This window comes from Plodia interpunctella, chromosome 13 (assembly GCF_027563975.2).
Source record: "Plodia interpunctella isolate USDA-ARS_2022_Savannah chromosome 13, ilPloInte3.2, whole genome shotgun sequence".
Taxonomy (NCBI): Eukaryota; Metazoa; Arthropoda; class Insecta; order Lepidoptera; family Pyralidae; genus Plodia; species Plodia interpunctella.
This window is the reverse complement of record NC_071306.1, coordinates 7,378,344-7,400,939: the sequence shown is the minus strand read 5'-3', so window position 1 is coordinate 7,400,939 and position 22,596 is coordinate 7,378,344. Positions and strand designations below refer to the sequence as shown.

Sequence of the window (22,596 nt, the reverse complement as noted above, 5' to 3'; positions counted from 1 at the left end):
CATTTTAATCACTGCCGTGAACTATGAAACGGTGCATGATGTGTAATTAAAACAGGAAGGTCAGTGAGCACTTGTATTTATAATTAAAATGAATTTTAAATGCTCTTTGAAACAAACCCAGCTGACCGTAAATTATTTCATAGGGGCAGTGGCCTTGTCGCAAGTAAAGCACGCCGTGAGGTGATCGTAAAGATGATATTCTAAGTCTTTGATAAGAAATAATTAGGGATAGAATTATATTAATTACGTTGTATACTTTGATTAGTAACATCCTGCTGCGTAGTACGATGCACGCAACTGTGGTTTATACCCCACGTTGTTGTTATTACATGTTTAAGATTTAGGATATTATTCTCAAGAGGATCGGTCATTATTCAAATTATGGGGAGCTACCAAAATTAGCCTAATCACACAAATCAAACCCATTACACGCACACAAATATAAATATACCTACATAACAAGATAATGTGCATTATCAAATTAGATTGAACTTTGGTTACTGCATTGACATATACGTATAGAGGTCCATTCTGGAACCTCTTATGGAGCGATTTCTATGACCTACCTGCAAAAAATTTCTTGTTTTTTTATTTTGTTCAAATCAAAATACAATATATGTAATGATCATAATCAAAATCACATTTTAAGAATAAGGTTTGTGGCCCCAATATGGTTATACCTATGTGGATAAAGTTAATAGTCGATAAAAAAATATCGACTTTCAATTCCAACACATAAAATCGTGAAATGATAAAGTAAGGGATTACTACCTACTCCTTGACTAAAAGTCGGTAGGTACCATGTTCATAACTATGGGGTTATGCATTTGATTAGATAAATTCGTTGTACTAAAGTACTTGATTATTCAATTCCTAATTATATAAACAAACGAGCTTACTTTTGTAGAGCTCATGTCCAGCATGACGGGGAAGGCGGGCAACCTCGGCGGGCCGCCCTGTTGCTTCGCCAGCTTCGTGAACAGCCCCCCGAGCGGTGCGTCTGTGGTGTCTGTCTGTGGTGAGGTGGTTGCTCGCTCCGCGCCGAAACCATTCATGCGGTACAGATAACTGTGGAAAAACCATGATTAGAGCGCCATTCGATTCGCTACTTATGGTATACTAGCTGTGGAGGGCAGTGTAACTTCTGAGATTTTCACGTGATAATTTCTGAAGATTGTAAAAAATTGGACAGATTATATCATGAGATTAAGGACTTTGGACAAATTAAAGTCTCTTTAACTTTATATAGTGACATTTTGAGCTATTAATATTTTAATCTCCTAAGTATGTTACGTAATTAATTAAATAATACATCTTTATTTAATTTTGTATAGAACATAGAATTAGTTAATTTTAGTATTTTATACTATTATAAATCTCTTGAAACTGCATCTTAAACAGAGGAGCAATTTAATTAAAATTGATTACGCATAAATCTGTTAAATACAATAAATAACAATTAAACTTCATCTTAAGTGAATTCAGGCTTAACATTTAATTACGTCGATAGATAACGTTCGACTTTAATTTGGCGTGGTACGGAACGGCGCAGGCGCAAGTTTGCAGCAAATTGTTTCCATCTAACCGACTCTCAGCTTGCTCATAATAACGAAAACGGTAAATTACAATATTAATAGAAGCATGTAATAACTGGCTACTTTAAAACACATTCCGAGTTAATTTGAAATCTGCTTCGACCGTGAAGAATTCTGTTTGACCAAGTCCCATATTTTTCAAGCAAATGAACTTTTTTCCCTAATGAACTTGAAAGTTTATAGTCCATCAATCAATATCTTGTATAATTTTCCAATTTCAAGTCTGTCAAAATAAAATCTTTATCATTCGCCTATAAGCTTCAAATGCATGCGGATAATTAAAAATGACAGGGTTCACTGACCCAAGCCTTTGATGAGCAATTCATTAATATAACATAAGTTCACGCGGAGAGCATTGGTTCTCACGAATCATGTAAATTTGTCGACTAAACGTAAGTTATCGAATCGATTAATATGATAATTGCTGCGGGCATCACTAGTCGGTCGGTGAACTGAGGTCACGTAGTGTTGTGACACTGAGCGTGTGAAAAAGCGCGCCATGACTTGTTTTGATTTCGGGAACACTAGTGATAGAACACTTCCTTTTGACCTGAATTACATTGACTATACAATAAGACTAATCGTATATTACTTCACTAATTGACAGCAATGGGATAGATTAATTTAATTATGAAGCTATAATCAGCTATTTGAATGGTAATTGATTGAATATCACTGACTAGAGCCGGTTACCCGAGCGGCTTCTTTAAAATTATCTCAAAGTCTCAACCGGTAATCAAAGTATTGTGATAAATCAGCAAACAATAAAAAAAGAGTTGATTAGGTAAATAATGAAAATAGGTCTCTTTGACCTCACTATTAAATGATGCATATATAGATACACTGTAGCCACAAATGTTATTAATTGCATATACAATATGAATTTCTCGAATTTTAGTTATTGTGGCGAAGAAATGGAAGAAGAAAGATGAACCTACGAACCTTGCCTCAACTCTGTCGATGTGCGTGCACAAATCGAAATATTCTACCAATCTCACGACCATTACAAGAGTAACGTCACTGATATAATATTTTACCAGTACTGCGGCTGCTTAGGAAAAAGTTAAAACGTGTTAATTCCCTTGAATATTCGTTTGAGATGTTCCTAAATTTTGATCGAGTAGATTTTAAAAAAGTCCGCTGTGATATAATATTTAAGAGAATAAATAAGTTCGATAAATTATGTAATAAACATTTACATAATGTAACGAATGACGTCAAAAAGATTAGTATAGGAGCTAGCATAAAAACTTACTCGTTGTTTGGGTGTGTGTTGTATCTTGCGGCGAGCGAGCGCATTATGTCGGAGTAGTTCCGCGGGGGGTGGGCCGGTGCGGGGTGGGGAGGGGCGTGAGGGCTGCCGCGCTCGGGCGGCGTGCCGGGGTATGAGGATGTCGACGGCGTCACGCTGCGGGACCTGGTAAAGCAAGTGGAAAATGGATTTCACTTTTATCAGTGTCAGAATTGCATGGTTTGTTTGCGTTTTGTTGCTATCATATACGAAAATGGGCGACGCTTACAAGGAAGTAATAAATATTGTCATAACAATAATTTTATAAAATAATTGAAAGAGGAAAATTATGTTTATGAATTTATTATTACATATGAAATATGTGTAAAAGCAAAATCAGTCAATAAAAATTATGCTTTCATATTTCAAAATCTTAGAATAAGTAGATATCATACTATTATGTATGCCATGAATTGTTTATTAAGAAAAATATATTTTTTTACCTGGAAGCGGTGGAATCGTGCGGGCTGAGCCGCTCACTCTTGACGTGGGGCTGCGGTGCGGGCGGCGCGGGCGTCGGCGCCTGCGCGTGCGCGGGCGACGCCGCGGCATCGCGCGCGCACCGCCGCGCCGCGCCTCCACCGCCGCCGCCTTCACCTGTTGAACAAAGAAAATTGATGTTAGCTCTTGGACTACAAACTTTGGGATGCGTTGATAATGTGAAAATTAACCAATGACGATCAAAATCAGCTAATACGTAACAGCTTTGATACTAAGCTTAGATATATAATTGCATAATAAGAATTAAAAGAATTCACTTTGAGAAAAAATCAAGTGTTACAAAATTACAATAATTATTATTAATATTTATTTGACGTCAGTCATTGAGCAGTCTTAAATTCTAAGAGTGAATCGCACCAGTAAACTTTGACGTTAACTTTAATCTGTTTTTCGGTGGCACGCAATTTTAAGTTTTATTAGAGTTAGAATTAGTTTGTTTGGCGGAATATTTTTACGTCAAATAGTCCTCACAAAATAATTGGTACCATAATAAGCTTTCTATGACCTTATAAGTATTGGGTATAAATCTTCTGTCTACGTCAACCATCTCTATCCACATCTCAATTTATTATTTTACAATGTATAATTTATATTAGTGTTGTAAAACATTCGTAACATACAAATGGTTATGTCAACATTGAGCGGGAGCTGCGTCTCACTGCGTGATCATCTATTATTTAGACCATATACAGACGCTGTCGCAAAAAAGCTACTCGAGTTTAAATGCCACATCATAAATTAACTAAAGTAGAGAAATATAACTCTTTTATGTACATCCGGCGTTCAGGCTCTATAAAATACTAGATGTTCCCCGGGGCTTCGCTCCCATGAAAACTTTGAGATAAAATGTAGCCTATAGCAAACTTGTATAATGTACTATGTAATTTAATGTACGTAAAGTTCACTTACTTATTGTAAAATTGTTCTCATTTGGCACGTAAATAAATAAATAAATAATTATATTAGGACAAATCACACAGATTGAGCTAGTCCCAAAGTAAGTTCGAGACTTGTGTTATACTAACTCAACGATACTATATATTATAACAAATACATATACCACTGCGCCACCGAGGTCGTCAAACGTCACTTGATTTGTAACATTTGAAAATATAAATTTAAAAAAATATATTATTGTACCTTTCTAAAGGTGAAAGAATTTTTGAAATCGGGTCGGTAATTTCGGAGATTACCCGACATATGATACCTTCGCAATCTCCAGTAGATTTTATCGTCAACTGAGATGTCGACAGGAAAGACTCTTGGACTCTAACACTTCATACGTGAGTTGGGGAAGGAAATAGAGAAAAACTCCGATGAGAGTATGAAAGAGATAGACTCAAGTAAGTATTTCGACTCACTAACACTTCAAAAATGAAGAGTAGGTATTATTTCTGTCATATCTTTAATTTGAATCCAATTCTTTACAACAATTAATAACACCAAGTAAGGCTGCTGCGGAATCCGGTTGTTGACACAAACCGACTTGCGTTTTACACACGATGATATGACCAGAGAGCGAAGTGCGGGTTTGTATTTTCACTTCTCACCATGGAATCGATTCGAAGTGTGATGCAGCGAACCAATAACATTGCAGTGTGGTTGTCACTGCGTCACAATGGCGCAATATGATTGGTTTGCTGTGTCTCATCTCGAAATGATTCGATGGTGAGAAATGAAATGCTAACTCGCACTTCGCCCACTGATGACCACACATTATATAGGCTTGTTGTTAAAACACCAGCATCTTCGCAACACTAGAAAACTGAGTTTTTTGTAATTTTGTAATTTGGTTTTGGCGTTAAAATATTTTGGCATAAGGGTGGCATTATGAGTAATGTTGCTGTAACATAATCAAACACTACTTGCCTAATTAAAACTAAAAGCAATGTAACAGCTTTATGATTAGCTTTTTGATTCCCGCTTTGTTGCACACACGCACTATATTTAGAAAAAATTTAATTAATTCATACCGTAATTAAATGCTACGTTTACGCAAGTGAACTCGAAACAACAGTGCATAAATAAAAAAGAAACAAAACATCTTGACACACGAGATAGAATCAGCGGCATTTGGTACGACACGGACTGGGTTTGTGATATATGTAATGTCCGTTTGTACGTCTTTTGGCGGTGTGAAAGTGGCCGGCGAGATTATATTTAACGTATGAGTTTTCTTTTTTGAGACAGATTGTGTGAATAAGGCTCCAAGAAAAAAATATTTTAGGTTAATAACAGTTTTTTCTGTTATCAATATTTAAGAAGGTTACTGTCTTATTTATATATAATAATATATAATGAATATCTACATAGGATGGAACATCGAATTGACATTAGGAAATCGGGTCAAATTATATTATTTGAGAAATATGTCTACGTTAACATTATCATTATATAAGTATAACCCTATTCCTGATAGTGTTCGGAATTTAAATTTATTTAAAAAGCACCTCAGCAGGTCCTTGCTGATCGATAAATGTTATTATAATTTGAACGACTTTTTTAATGATAGATTTAGATAAAAAATTAGTTAATTTAGTTACTTTTATTTATTCGATTTTGTTTTGTGGGATGATAGCATGCTCTCCATTTAAATTTGCATACCCGTGGTCGGTGAAACATATAGGATTAAGCTTTTCTTTTAACACCACATTGTAAAAAAATGTAAACTCATGTTTTTGCAAATAAATAATCTTTGTTTTTGTCTTTGTCTATAGTGTTTGTTATGTGAAATTTTTGATAATATTTTATTAATAGGCTTGTATGTGACCCACGTCTTTTGATGAAAATCATGTTTATAATCCCGCATATGCTTTTTGAAAAACGTCATATTTACTTCAAATCGATAGGACGACAGATACAAAAGGCAATGGCAACAAAAGGAAAGTCATGGAATATATCTGTCTTAGGTATCTCAATTCGCACACATCAAGGGATATCGGGCATTAAAATTGAATGTCACAAGCGTTTACGCAAGTCCGTCCGCTCTGATATTCGCACTTGATGCATTAATCACAGTTGATATATCGTGGGACCAGAGCTGTTCCATGTCACAGGTAAAACGCGATTATTAATTGAGCCTTAAGATGAGATTCACATTAGTCGAGTGGTCAAGCGAGTAGCTCAACTCGTTTGATGAACCTTTGAAGACCAGTGCCAATGTAATTTGGCTACTACCCCATTAAGCGTTTAGTTTAAGCCAGTTGATATAATTAAATTGTCCTATTTTAGTGGACAATGTAATTACAGTCTTTATATTTATCACATAGCAGACAAACTCCAGGACAGCCAACGCTGGTACGCCCACGTTTTTTGTAAGTCGGGACGTAGGGAGTAAGATGTCAGCATGATTATGCCGCTTCCATCGTGGCAGAAGGGGCAAAGGCTTAATATTGTCTAGAAGAATATGCATGTCAATGTTCTGACAATGGAGAATGCGGTAAACCGTGTGAAGTAGAAAAGAAAAACTTAGAAAAGTGGACTCTCGAGCTCCAACATTCTTAACGCTGCAGAAAAAACTGGGAAATCACTCAAAAAAAGTAGATGTCCGAAGATTTTATTGTCATTTGCTATTTGAAGAAATTCTATAGCTAAAATTGTTGTAGTACTAGTGCCATTAGACTAGCACAATGTGAACTATGTTCAGGAATTGTGACCGTTTGACTTTGTAATATGATATTTACTATAAGTTATATTTTAACAGGTGTTAGATTATGTTGGCCATTTTATGTTATCATAAAATAACAGATTTGCATCTTTTTTATGAGAAATTGCCTTGAAGACGGTCGCACGACTATTTTTTTGATGTTAATTGCCGTTGACATCCCCCATTAGTGTAAATCATAGCTGAGTATGGATATTTTGTTTTAATTAGGAATGTTATTTCATGTCTCATGTCATTTCTTGAGGATATATGTCCTTTTGGGAAAGTTTTTTATATTATTGATATTTGTTGATTGGAGACAACATATAAGTGATCCAGTCAATTAGGTGGACGGTCCTCTTAATTTCTAGCTAGCGAAAATATATAGTTTATTTGTAATAACCCATCCTTGTGCTTACATCGGATGAATAAGAAATACTTATTTTGGATGAGTGAAGAAATCGCATGAGAGATATAGGATGAAACAGACAACCCTTCAGTAGATTCAGGTATGTTCTTATATACACCTAAGAACTGATAAACTAATTTTCATTCAATAAAAAAAAATAATCATAATAAGCAATAAATTTGCAGATATTCAGATTCATAAATTCAAAAAGCGATCCAAAAAGCGAATACTTCTTTTTCACATTTGATATTATCGCTGAATACGTTTCTAAAATATTCTGTTTTGTAGCCATAATTCACACCGCAGTATAGAAATTCTACGCATGTGGTCCTCTTTGTCAATCGCTTTATAAACCCAATAATAATCACCTCTTTCAATAGATGAAACCATTATGTCGCCTACGGTCTGCGACATCAACATACATCATATCACGGAACTATATAGATACTAGTAAAAATACTAGTTTGACAGATCTACATTTAAATGCTTATTTTTCACAAAAGGAAACATTACAACATAGATTTATTACTATAAAGGACATTTAAAATTAGAATACAAGATATTTTTGATATACATTTAGTCTGACAACAAGGTATGTCGACGACCGTGCAAGCTGTGCAAAGTGGAGACGAAAAATTAGGAAAGTGGACCCTGGGCTCCGACGATCGATGAATGAAGGAGGCCTATACCCAGCAATTAGTCACGGTGGGTTACAGATGATGATGATAAAAAATGATAAAAATTGTTTTTTTTTTTTTAAATTAAATCAATTAAATTGCATCAAATTTTATCAAATTAAACGATTTTATGTGGGAAGTCACCGTAAAAGATTAATTTTTAAAAGCGTAAAATAATAACCATTTGGTCACATTTCGCGGGAGATGCTGTTAGGCCACATGATTGATCGTTTCCTGTCCTTTTGACCCCGGTTTGGGAACTAATGGCGGGAAACACAACCGTTATAATAGCTCCAATATGAACATTGATTTGAAATCGATCAATTTGTTTGTACGCGGATAAATCAATTAAATGTACATTTTGTATATAATTGGTTTTGAATTGTATAATAATTTTGAGTTATATAAGATCGATTGAAGACACATTTTAATTGTATATTAAAATGTATCTTCAGTCGATCTAGTTACATTTAAAAATTCATCCGGTAGTTATTGAGTTTATCACGTTCATACAGACAGACTCTACAAGGGTACTTGATTTAATATGTGTAAGAATACTCAAGAAAAGGGAGAAATACACATGGAAAACACGTGCGTATGTTTTTTCACGGTATCAATGGAAATCGTGTCAAAAAACTAATATAAGGGCTAATCACAGATGTAATATTCTTATATCTGTGGGGCTAATTCAAGATTTTATCTGACGGTCAAAAAAATTTCATTGAAATCTTATTTAGTACAAAAAATATTTTGTAAATCAAATATGGCAGATTGGTACATATATTTTTATATATGGAACAAATTTATTGCCAATAAATGGCAATTATTTATTTTTTCCACTGCACACCAATCTATATCTATATATATATGGAACAATTTTTCTGCCAATAAATGACAATTTTTAAAGAAAAATCATATTGTTTTTTCCACTGCAGACTAATATACACACATTAAGTTATATTGGGAAGTGGACTGGAGCCTAAATTAAGTTAGAACTGTATTGTATTGGCCTCCAGGTCACCTATCCCCGTCATGAGAAGCTTATAAATATTATAAGTACTTATATATATTATAAGGTGTTATTTAGACTGTCTGTATGTATCTAATTATTTTGATAATTTATTCTTTAAAGTAATAACACAAATAATTTTCTACCTTATACATTAAATTAAGGATATAAACATTTATCGGAACTTGATTATAATTCTGTGTAGAGATGTAATTAAAATATTTCTAATAATAATTTATTGCGTAGGTACAGGTTGATAGCCTAATACACAATACAAGAAGTCTCCATTCTCGTCATATATAGATAGTTTCCAACGACATATTAGGCGTATCATTTCGTGAATTACATATAATTGGCTATAGAAATGGCTTTTATTGTGAGTGAACTAAATTAGCCATAAAATTGACAACATAGCTAATTATCAAGTTTCTTAGGAACAACGTCTCATGCACGTCTGTTGTTCTTTAAAGATAGCAATGAACTATGTAAGGTCTCGCATATAAAATTGAATGGGTATTGTATGGTAGTTCATATAAAGACCTTACAAAAGTACAAACAACTTACAAAAGTAATTGGTTATACATCTATTGTTTTCTTCGAAATATCATTTCGTATGTGGTATAACGCGTGAAGTCAGGGCGCCTACCATCAACTATAACACAATGATTCAAATGCAGGACAGTTCAGTTTAGGAACCTAAAATGAATCGCGTTATTTGGTACCACCAACTTATCTTAACAAAGTCTCATTTGAATCGTAAGGAGTGAATGAAATTCATAAAAAAAGAAAAAATTGTCTCTGAATCGTAAACCCCAGTGACAGCAGCCAAATGTAAGAAAGAGATAAGGCTATACGATCTCTTTTCAAGAGTTGCGTTCTGATATCAAATTCTTACCATTTTGAGCAAACAATACGCACCTTTTTGTTACTTAAAATTAAAATGTATATTATTATCTTGCTGTTACATGACTATAGTAAATACAAAACACAATAAAATAAAATATTTAAATTAAAATAAATGCAATATTATGCAGACAGAAAAATTTGTCGGTCATAACATCTAAACACAAAGTTCGGAACATAGAAACCATACCACGAAAGAGTTTCCGTGGCAAAATTAGGAACTATCAATAACAGATAGACCACATCGTTGTTTTCAGCGACAGTAGCGCCACGTCTGTGGGACTTCTATCGTGGAAACCTATAACTTTTTTGAATCGCCAATTTTGACAGCTAAGCGATCCAGTGTACGTTCTAGAGTGAATGAAATCGAATTGGCGTATTGTGTAGGTAGTGACCTATAATGAATCGTTATATCATCTTGATGGTACGAATTTGCGATGCAGGTCAGATTAGGTCGTAAAGTGGATCGCGTTAAAAGATAATCGTGGATCGCGTAAGCCCCCAGGGGGTAGAACACAATTAGCCATATTTATTGCGGAAGTTCGAGGTCAAATTTTAAAAATGCGAATTGTGGTGTGATTTGGATGATGTGATTTGTGATAGATTTGCTGCACCGTCCCGTGTAATTATCTAAAAAAATAGCTACGTTTTTGAGCACAGTAGTGCCATCTATTCTACTTTATAAAGCGCCATTGACTAAGAATTCTTGATCAAATACTACGGGACTCGCTTACTTTCGGGATAAAACGTTTGTCTAAGCCTATGTGTTAATTTAAGGTATCAGCTACCTCAACACCAAATTTCACAAAAATAGCGATAGCTATTTGACCATCAAGAACTATTTAATACACATTTATTTATAAACTTTCGCCTATACACTATTATTAAGATTAGTGTGATATTATATACAAATACTTGAACGGGTGCTTCCAGGGTATTTAGTCAACTCGATCCTCATTATTTTCGTGTTACATAAAACTACATTTTTACAAGCACTCGAGTGATCGAGTGGCCGAAGAGAACTCCCCCCGCTCCCAGGGAACGATGCGCGAGGATGAACACCCCGTCGCCAGTCGACTTCCCGGTGATATTCAAGTCGCTGTCCAGTCGGAACACATCACACCTATCATCACATATTTCGCCCTCAAGAATGCCATCGTATAACATTGTATTCACGAATGTGAAATCATACCATGATTTTGGTTAAGATTCAAATTAGGTTTAAATAAAAACAATCTGATTTCCATCATAACGATTGAATGTACGACATATTAGAATAACTAATATCTCATTACTGAACGGTAGGGTCAGCAGCATCGTCAAACAAGGTACCGTTGGCACATGACCCGGATGGTCGCACGTCCGCCAAACAGACTGCCTAAGTGATCGGTACCGTTGACAAATATGTGCTGTACGTAGGGTTGCCGAATTTCGAAATAAATATTAACTCATTAATAAGAAACGCTCAGGATGGTCATATATTTTGCCCAGTAAAAACGGGCAGTCATTCTAGCCAGAGCCTAATATAAAAGTAAAATATTTTTTATTTATTGATGGATGTCACTTTTAGCAGTTATAAACTATACATTTTGTCAGTCACGATTAAAATAATCCAAATGCATGACGATGGCAGCCCTATAGGCACGTGGTTATTGTGTGAGTAAGTAGATGCAGTAATGTTCATGTCTTTTTGTTGACACTACCACGGAATTATGGTAATTGAAAAATTATTAGCATTTGTTTGATTCGAACTCTAAGTTTAACCTATTGGTTTTAATATGTTTTTATTTTGTTTGTAATTGTAATCTTTGTTGTGTAGTAGCTGCATTTTTTGTGACGCTTTGATCATGTTGGATAAAAATATATCCCAATTTATTATTTACTTCTTTGTATCAAATATTTGTGAAAAGTGCACAATCAATTTTAATATGTTACGAGTATATTTCTTTTTAAGTGATCATGAGTTCAACGTTATTATTTTCTAGATTCATTCCAAGAAACATTACACAGATGCACTAATTGTCAATAAAAATAAATTATATGAGTACGTGAAAATAATTTCTATTGCCTTATAAAATAGTAATTTTGATAGTTTGACAGTAACAAATGCCACCTCAACAGTTAATTTTCCCTGCACAGTTAAAGTTTTACGACTTGCAAACACAGGAGGAATGTTAAACTGTCGTTGGACAGCCAATCTGACAGTTGGCTGGTTTGTTGACATCTGACCTGCATGTGACCACATGTTGACAGCTCGCGCTGACAAGTGGTTTGGGTGAAGTGGAAATATGTTGGATGCCTTTAGGCGATATTACTTGATGTAATATAATAAATATTATACGTACATGTTTTCACCTTTCGCAGTGGAGACAATGGGTCCTTGTGGCGCTGAAGCTAAAAAATGCTGTCAGCATTCTGGACACGTTGCCTCGGTGCGGCGCATTTGAGGAGGTGGTTTTTTAGTTGTAATTTTATTTTAACTTTAATTTAGATTTAATCTATTGTATAATTTTTATTCAAAGTTATGTTGTAAACAAATAGACATAAGGAATAACTATAAAGATCTAAGAGTAGAACTCTTAAATTGATGATAATACATTAATTTAATTAAGAGTTCTACTCTTTTGAGTACTGTATCTGTTAAGATTTTTATTTTAAGATTCATGAAATTACGGCCCTATTTAAATGTCACGAAATCGTAGCTCTACAAATAAGTAGTAAACTATGTTCAGAACTACACATTGATATGCAAGTGGTAAATTTTGCCAAAATTGATGAAGTATTTTTTTATATTTGCCTCGAAAGGATCAAAACGTTTACTCCTGTAGGTTTAATAACATATAACATATTTAATAACAATGTAATATTTTATGAAAGAAGACGCTATGAATGAAGGTTTAATAAATACTTAATTAAAATCAAACTTTAAATTATTATATTTTATTTAATAAGTATTAGGACAAATCACACAGATTGAGCTAGCCCCAAAGTAAGTTCGAGACTTGTGTTATGGGATACTATATTTTATTACAAATACATATAGATAAATATCCAAGACAAGGGCCAATCAGAAAAAAGATCATTTTCCATCATGACCCGACCGGGTCATGTTAATTTTAAATTACCCATCAAAGATCTGTGGTGAAAATTTGTGTGAAAAATACACCAGATATTTTTTTACTGCGGGTGGACTGCGGGCATGATCTAGTGAATAAACAATCTACGAAAGGCGTTCTGTGCATGCCAGTACAATATTGTGTATGGCACTTAATGTTGGGCGGCGAGACGCCCACGCGTGGGGCGCGTGCGCCTCATGTTGATTTTTGTATTAGACTATAGTATATAGAGTACGATGACAATTTCGTTATGTTGGTGCTACATTTCTTGATAATTCTGCAGTGTGTGAGGTACTCTTTGAACCGATGTGTTTGCATAGAGAGTTTGAGTTACGGTATAGGGATATTAGTCGTTGATTCTTTTATACCACGTTTCTTATTTTCCGTAAAAATATTATCTTTATATTGAAGAAGATTTGTATTAATCCGAATACAATCTTTTTTTAAATAAGTTAAAATCTGGGATTATAATGTAATTATTAATTCCAGATTTTGCTCTATAGACATTTAAAAAAATCTGTCAAAATACTCTAAAAGGTTTTAACTTGCTGTATAAGGGTCGTTTTTCAAGGATTTATAGAAAACTTCAAAATTTATATAATCGTATTACCTACGAGTACACACTTTTTTCTTCATTAAAACTACTTACAGGGTGGTCGTGAAGACAGAATTTCTATGAGTATTTCGTGGGTGTAACAGATGGATAAAACGTTCCTTTTTATGGTAATTAAGTCCATATCATCCAATCTTTCTTTCATTATGAAATTTGGCGCCGGTGAAGACGTCAATAATTACTTTGGGCAAATTTATCGATTCGCTATGTCCGAATTCTGAATGTCGTCGGTAAAAGGGTTTAAGTACACGCAATTTTTATATATAATTCTTGGTGCAAACCTAATTATAAAATGCATATTAAACGTTATTTTGTGTATTTTCTTAATTTGAAGGCAAAACCATACCAAACGATTTACACACAACAACTAGTCAGTTATATACATGCAACTGTGAAAAAAGTAAAAATACACTTACAAAAGAAAGTCTTTTTTACTATCCAACGAATAAAGTTCAAAATAAATTGACAGTCAATTGTCATCTGTTCTCCGAAAGAGGTCGAAAAGGTCATTCTCCAAAGTTTAATGTTTGCCTTGGACTTGGGGCCCAAATGTTTGTCTTCCCTGAAGTGGTCTGGAGAGGCCAACCTACTGTTTGTAAGCAGGTGATTCAAAATAAGTAGAGGTTGGACCCGAACGTATTTTGTTTTTTTTTATCCACTGTCAAGTTTATCGGTTGCACCATTCAACTTTGACGTTAACTTTGCGTGCCACAGCCGATTTGGTTAAAGGGCGTACTTTGGCGCTGTTGTACATAGGTAAAAGTTGAATGCCGAATTGACTGGTGCAACTGAAGCTAACTATTCAATCAGTGGATTGGATTGGAAAACTACTGGGCTGGGATCCAATGCTAATAATGCTATGGCTGAGGAAACAACCGGGACAACGCTCAGATGAGTGAGTTCAGTGGATTAAAGTGATTATATTTAAATTTATATTCTTGAATCTGACACAATTCAATACTTACGAACATTGCAATCTGCTCGTCACATATTTTGCTCGTCAATTTTTGATATTGTTGTGTTTGATAATATGTAATTTTAAAATATTCTAATATTTAATTGATTCTGGCACAGGTTTATGTACTTAAAAAGCACTTTACTATTTAGTCACACACAGCTATGTGCTATTTTTATTAGAAATAATCACTTGCACATAAAATTAATAATAATCATAGTTAATTTAATACATGTAATAATCATATAATCACTAATTAACATTTTCTTAATATATTTTCTTTTAAGTGCATCCTCAGACTTAAACATTTAAAAGTTATTCAAGTTTTCAAAACCTTTCTAATTAAGTGCCGATAATAGTTCAAATTTCCTTTTATTCTAGTCCATTCATGTTATCTCCCAACCTTTGTCCTCCCCTCCCATTTAGGGGTATATTTCTAAAATTGTGTGTGTGGTCCTGCCCTTAAATAGGACTATTCCAAATCCTCCCGTGATGTCGTACGAGGCAAATAAGGAACAGCCTTAACAGCTGATAGGCAATAATAGATCAGAATTGCTCTAAATATAAAATGTGGTACATTTAACCTAAAATTATTACAGTTTTGGACGAAAAGATGATGACACGAGATTTTTCAAATGAAAAATAAATCTGTATTCCCGGAGTCCCCCAACCGGGACATTGTAAGGGGGACAGCGGGAATAGCCCCATCTCCCAGATGGTCCCTCACCTGCGCTTGCGTCTGTTTACATGTTTACAGAGCCCGCCGGGCGGTCCGAAGCGTAAACATAACTATGTGTATGTTTACTCATCAACCACCTGCGACGTAACGATGTTTTTGTTAGATGCTAACTTTAAATCACCCAAGTATTTTCACTCTGACTTGATGCATATTTAATGCAAAAGTTACCAACATTTATAGATCCATTTTACCAAACAATATAAACTTGAAAATTTACGACGATTTCCAAGAAATATATGAAGCTTACGGCCCACAGAAGCCTTCTAGGAGATGAAATGATGATGATGAACATATAACTTAATCGTAAATAACCATAAAACAAAGTCATTAAAATGCAAGTAGGTACCACAGTTATGCTTAAATTTATAATAAGTACAACATATCTCTTGAAGTCAAGTTTGACTAAAGGTAGTAAGAATGATAGCGCACATTTTAACAGATTGTACTGGTGGCTTTCTAGTTTCGCAACTCTTGGCTATGTCTACCCTGCAAGGGCTGAAGACGTGATACTGTATCTGTATTGCTTTATTTACCAGATCTTTCTTTAAAAGTTTCTTGGTTCAATGAACAAATATTATCAGAATAGACAGTTCAGATTTGAATAGACAATTTTCGGAGGTTTTAACTTAAAATTGCTAAGATTTTCTATAGCAGACACCGAATGTATAGTCGCGAAGAATACAAAAAGGTTCTGCTTAAATTCCAGCCGTCTCCGTTTTCTAGAGGCAGGTCCGCTGAATAGCAATTAACCCGCATTAGCATTCGAACTGACGACCCACGACGGGTGCAAGTTAAAAGATTTTCAGAAAGTTTTACTTTTTATTTTGAAATATTCGTTTTATAAAAGTTTCAATAAGTATTCTGTAGCCAATTCGATTCAAAGATAAATACATTTATTTATGGGTATAACTGCTTTATTAACATGGAATTCAAATTTAAATTTCATTTCGTATTTAATTTTGGATACGATATGCTACGATTTGCAGACGTCATTTCAAATGTCGCAAATTAATAAATTATACATCTTGTAAATAGTAATCTTTTGACTTGGACCATCAGCTTTTGAGTCAACCTTGAATGCAGAAGCTTTCCAACTTAAGTATAGATACAAAGTATAAAAATAAACTGGTCTGTGCAGAAATTTTACTATCATAATCAAAAGTGGTTATAATTTGTTAAAATATAGAAAATAATCCATCTTGTGTAAAAATGTTTTTATATGTATTTATTGTCTATATAGGGCCCCCAGCCTGGCCTACAGCGATTGTGACACAAGTCAAAACGCATCTAATTAACTTGAGTTGTATATGCTTGATGCCCTCACAAACAGTTAAATAAAATACGTATGCCTTTCTACAGGCCCTTTGGACACCCCTCATCTATATCTATACTTATACTAGCCTTATACTGAATTTTTGTTTAAATGTTTATTTTACTTAACTAAGTGGTGCATTAAATAAATAAATATAATTAATAACAATGTAATATTTTATGAAAGAAGACGCTATGAATGAAGGTTTAATAAATACTTAACCAAAATCAAACTTTAAATTATGATATTTAATTTAATATAAGTATTAGGACAAATCACACAGATTGAGCTAGCTCCAAAGTAAGTTCGAGACTTGTGTTTTGTATGGATTATGAAAAAAAGTGTTAGTTGGAATGAACAGATAAAATAACTTAGTGCTAATCTTCCAATTTCTAAAATCCTTTTAAATATTTTTATTAGATAGACAGAGATAAACATACAATGACGTCACTCATTTTCGACCGACTGTACCTATATATATAAAATACTTACAGATGAACGTGAATCATCGCAGCCTCTATTGAACTTCACCTTTGCATCTTAAATTCAAGTTTTTTAACGATTATTTTATGCGTCATTGTTTACCAATATATATACTGTGTAGAAATCTCATGAAGTTTGTAGAACTACGCACTGATAATAAAAATCTTCTATATGCTAATAGTTTACTATTACTTTTTAGTAATTTTAGTAGTTAAGTATGTTCTTTTTTATCTGCCTTTTGTATATCCCATTTTTTATCAAATATATCTTAGTAACTTAAATCGCTAAAGCAAAAAGAGTACTTGAGTACAGTCAACCGTCAAAATACTCTTTATATGGATCTTTATGTAGCGGTAGTGGCGCCAAATTTGAAATGAATCAGGGTGGATTGATGTTCTGTTGTCTGTACAGTACGGTCACTCCCTGCCTCCTTACAATTACCAGCTGATTAGGAACGAGAGTGTACTGCGCATGTAGCTCTTATGCGCACTGCGATTATGGTGTTTACCATGGCATGTTATTTCATTAACGAACTGTGCCCGTGTGCAAAAACAATGCGAGAGAATCTAGTTGATGCCAAAAATACCTTATATTATCCAGGTTTTATTCTAATTACTTGCTACTGTTGAAGGAAGGATCTCGACCGATTGGTTGACAGGTTACCTTTCGAGTTATGCACTTGGATCATATATATAGACTTCTGACACCGATGTTAGGATTAAAACATTCGACAAGAAAAAAAGATTCTTAAATTTAATCGCAATCCGTCCATAATTTCGTACGATAGACTGTACCACAATTGCTTACGATCACAAAACAGTACACACGGCACGTAAATGAAAATAAACGGAACGGAAAAAAAATCTCGTAGTAATGATGATACCAGTTGGTGCGGCGAAAGGTCAGGGGTCCCCAACCTTTGCCCGCGGAGAATCAACAGGTCTGTCTCATGACCCCTTCCTCTGAACTTGACCTCCTCGCTTAACGACGAAGAATGTTCTGCCGTCATATGAAAAAAATACTCTTAAGACAGATATATATTTTTAAAATAAGTACGCATATTCGGATTCAGCAAAAAGACGATTTCGATTATGTTTTACTCAAGTTTTACTCAATTGCGAAGAAAGGTCAAGTGCGACTTTTTTGATTTGTTTTTTTTTTGTAATATATTTTTGAAAGTAAGTATGTGAGTAGACCACAGATTCAAATGTTTTTATATCTGTGGAGTAGACTTAATATTTGTACCGCCATAAAGTGCTGATGGATTTATGTCGTGATTGTGGTGACAGATAAATGCCATTGGTATTAAAAATACACATGTTAGTAAAAATATATATTTATGTAGTTATTCCTAAGGTATTTACAATAAAAACTGTTTTGTCCAAGCTTTTCGGAGACTTTTTCTGTCCTTCTTTATTTAAGTGATTTTTCTCCGTGAGGAAAATCAAAACTAGGTATAACTTAATTACAAAAATTATATATTATGCCAATATCGAATTTAAAATTAAATACATATACATACTTAAGCTATTTGTTAAAATTAAAAATTAAAACTAAAATAATAAATATTAAATTAATTTAATTAATAAATTGACACTAAATCGCCGTCGTCGTGCGGTAAAGTTCCCAGAAGGCTGGCGACATTTCCTCTTTGTATGGCCAAACTCAAACATTGGCCAAAATAGTCACCAGCCCTTGGGTCCCCGGAGACATCGACCAGGCGTGCGGAAATATCTTTGTAAAGGGTATAACTTGAAATAAATGGAAATAACGTTTTCTGTGGACTTGATAAAGTCAACAAGCGATAACTTTGTTACTTTACATATTTTTAAATAGGAAACCGACCAGTAAAACGTAGAATATACTACACACTAATTACAACTGATGCATACATTAAATTATAAAGTATGTTTACATTTATCGATCAATAAGTACTATCAAAACGCTTATGGATTTACAACATTGTAGCGATATTTGCATAAAAACGACTCGGAGTATGAATGTCAGGGGTTCTCAACCTCGGCTTCTCAGCAGCGACGCTGTCTCACGACCCCTCCTCACCCTGAACTTGAATCTTTGACCTTCACATTGGAACGACGAATTTTTGTGACTTTGAGTCACCGACGCGTGTTTTTGTGACAATCTTAATTTGGATTTACCTTATTATTTTGATACCTATGTTAATATGTTTTCAAGTTTGTGGTACTTATTGATCTTCATTTTTAACGACTTGCGTGGCTTAATGGTCATCATACCGGACTGCTACACTGGAGGTCCCGGGTTAGATGCCCGGTCAGGTCAACGTGGAAAATTATCTTTTTCAAATTGACCTGGACCTTGACCTGTTGGATATATATTTATATATGTAAGACATAGAATATATTAACCGATTTTGTTGCCATACAAACTTAAAAATTTATAGATCCTACATACTTTTAAAATTTCATCAAAATCAGACCAATGGTTCGAAAGTTAACGCGTTACAAAGAAACAAACATACATACAAAAAATGTATTTTTGCCCGTAGACCTCGCTCGCTCGGTCAATAAATCTGTGTTTCACATATATATTTTGTCAAATTCCTACAGGCTCTCTAATAAAGAGAATAAAGGTGCATTTGATATTCCAATGAAAAAAATATATAGTCAGTCAAAAATGCGTTTTCTAGTTTTTATAGACAATAGTAACATTCTTGGAGTTTTGTGAATTAACAAGGAGAAAAAAGAGACGTTAAGATTTTATGAGTTGGTTCTATAACTCCCAGACGAATATATTAATTAATCAGTTGCGTTACAACTTCATGCAAATGCGTAAACGAATCTATACATATTAAGTTAAACGCTTAAATAAATGAATAGAAAAAAAAAATTGTCAAACAGCCAAGCGTGAAATCCTAAACTTGAACGTTTCAATCCTAGCATCGCAACAATGTGCCCCTACTTATTGTACTTAACAATACTTGTACCCTGAATTTACAGTCATGACCGTATTGTCGCGATTTCCTGCCACAGAAAAAAAAAATAAAGGTCAGGTACCTGCATTTTTTTTATTCTAATGGTCAGGTAAGTCCTTTCTTGGAAGTTTAAAGTAAGAATTTTTGCAAAAAAATTACCGACTTATTAATATATCTTGACATTGTAGTTTTAAAGACTATTTTGAATTTGAGGGCTGGGATTTTGTTGGACGTACTTTCCGAGTTATCTAAGGGTCGAAAAGGGCCAAAACTGATTTTTTTAAATTGCCCTTTTGTCATTTTCGTGGGTGGGAAACATTGGTCTGTTGATGTTCAATGAATCGCGAGTGTTCGAAGCTTGTTGTATTATGTTTTCACCAAATTACTTTATTATACTTTAAAGTTCGAAGAATGATCGTGAAGCGTCGGTTTATTTGGATGAATGGACACGTGCTTTTTAAATTCCAATGTAATTTTTAACATTTAAAACTTATTAGCCCATCAATTTACATGAAGAAAAAAACGGTAGTTGTTATTAATTTCATATTTACAATAACAATCGAAAGATATATAATCTATAAGCGGTGGTGGTGTAATGGTTAAGACGCCTGTGAACTGAAAGGACCTGGGTTCGAATCCTACCCGTGCACACGAGTTCTATAGAAATCTAACTCATGTTTAGTTTTCATCGACCATCACTTGATTCCGGTGACGGAAATCATCGTGAGGAAACCTGCACACTGGTTGATTATTAACTTGTGTGTGAAATGGAGAAGCAAATCACTCCATTAACGGTGCCAAGATAGTCGTTGTGTGTGTCTCATTCCACGTAATGACCACAACCCTCAGCCATGGCTGAGTTGGTTTTTGCAGTATGGTTTTATTCTTCTAGAAGAATAAGAAGAAGAAAAAAATAAACACACGCAAACAGAAATGATTAAAGATATGTAAATTAATAATTTTATATTAAATTAATCATTATAATTAAAGATATGTAAAGTAATAAAAAAATGTAAATTATTAAGAAATCTTACAAAATGGAAGTCCAAGCTTTTTAATAAACGTTTACCGTTATACAGGTACACAACTATCCATTTACAATGGTACATTTAATCTCCCAGTTGACCAGAAAAAAGCGCCATTGTGCGGTAATCCTCAAATTTTACAATTTGGGCCGATATTTGACCATTTCGACCGTCCGCCATCTTTGTTTAATTACCCTTTTGTGTTTTGTTTCGTACCTGAGGGGATGAAAGTTTAAGCTCCACGAAAGTTATTGTCAGAAACTTTCGTCTAAATTTTTCATTGTCGTGGTAATTTAAGGAAACGATTCCTTCAGAGATATATATAATATTATATTATCGAATCCTAACTAATATTATAAATGCGAAAGTTAGTTCGTTTGTTTGTCACACCTTCACGCTCTATCTACTCAACCAATCTTCTTGAAATTTTGCATACATGTAGTTTGAAGTATTGAGAAGGACATGGGGACCTTTCATCTAGGAAACTGAACGCGGGCGAAGCCGCGGGCAAAAGCTAACTTGCTGTATTATTGAAGATATTTTTTACTTTCTATCTGACTATTTGCAAGATAAAATTTTAATAATGTAAAAAAGATTTGACATAATTATTCAAAAGCTCTAAGCACCGCGAGCTTTGGGTGCGCCGTCGGGCAAACAAAAGACATCAACGCTACACCGACGCTACTTGTTCCTCGGATGCTTACAATTTTTATGTTTTCCTATTACTTATAGATTGAATCGTACAGAATTAAGGATATTACTGTATTTTAATGAGAAATTAGTATCTTACTCCTGTTATTAATAAAAAAGTTTCCACATACTCTAAGCTAAAATATATTTTGTCCTTTTTTGCCAATCTCAAATGTATAAAGTGCAAAAGTGACAAAACATATTTTAGCTTACTTTCAGTTTTAACTTTTTTATAAATAACATGGTTATAGAGTTTATCATTCGGGGCTGTGAGGCCTCGGTACCTAACAATCAAAGGTAAAATAACAGTTGACTGTTATTTTACGACCAGCCTACCTGACGTCAACCCCCTTTGGGGATGTTTTTGAAGCCTATCAGTTGCCAATATGTTTTTACGACAACCAAGGGTATTGTAGTCTCTAAATTTATACACACACAATTAGCTATCACAGATACACATATTTTCCCTCATTGAGAATCGAACCCAGGACCTCCAGACAGCGGTCGGGCGCGCGACTCCTATGCCACGGTCGTCATGAATTAATAGAAAATTACATTTGAATTGTGATTCTATTAAATTTTAGAAAAACTATATCAAAGTCGTGTTAGTAAAGCTTCAAGCGCTTTAAAACTTAAATATGGGTATTTATACATGTAAACGCGTCATGAAGAACTTTTATAG

The 22,596-nt window shown here is 34.1% G+C and overlaps 1 protein-coding gene across 4 annotated transcripts in view; it reads right to left on the bottom strand.

Annotated features, from left to right (window-relative positions):
* The window catches only part of LOC128675066 (ataxin-2-like), a 213,729-nt gene that overhangs the window by 45,304 nt on the left and 145,829 nt on the right, over positions 1-22,596 (bottom strand). For all 4 annotated transcript variants that reach the window (XM_053754176.2, XM_053754179.1, XM_053754180.2 and 1 more), the window contains 3 exons: positions 3,330-3,483; positions 2,851-3,012; positions 900-1,068 (listed from right to left, as the gene is read on the bottom strand). In XM_053754176.2, coding sequence (XP_053610151.1) covers positions 900-1,068; positions 2,851-3,012; positions 3,330-3,483 — 485 coding nt within the window. The remainder of the gene's footprint in view (positions 1-899; positions 1,069-2,850; positions 3,013-3,329; positions 3,484-22,596) is intronic.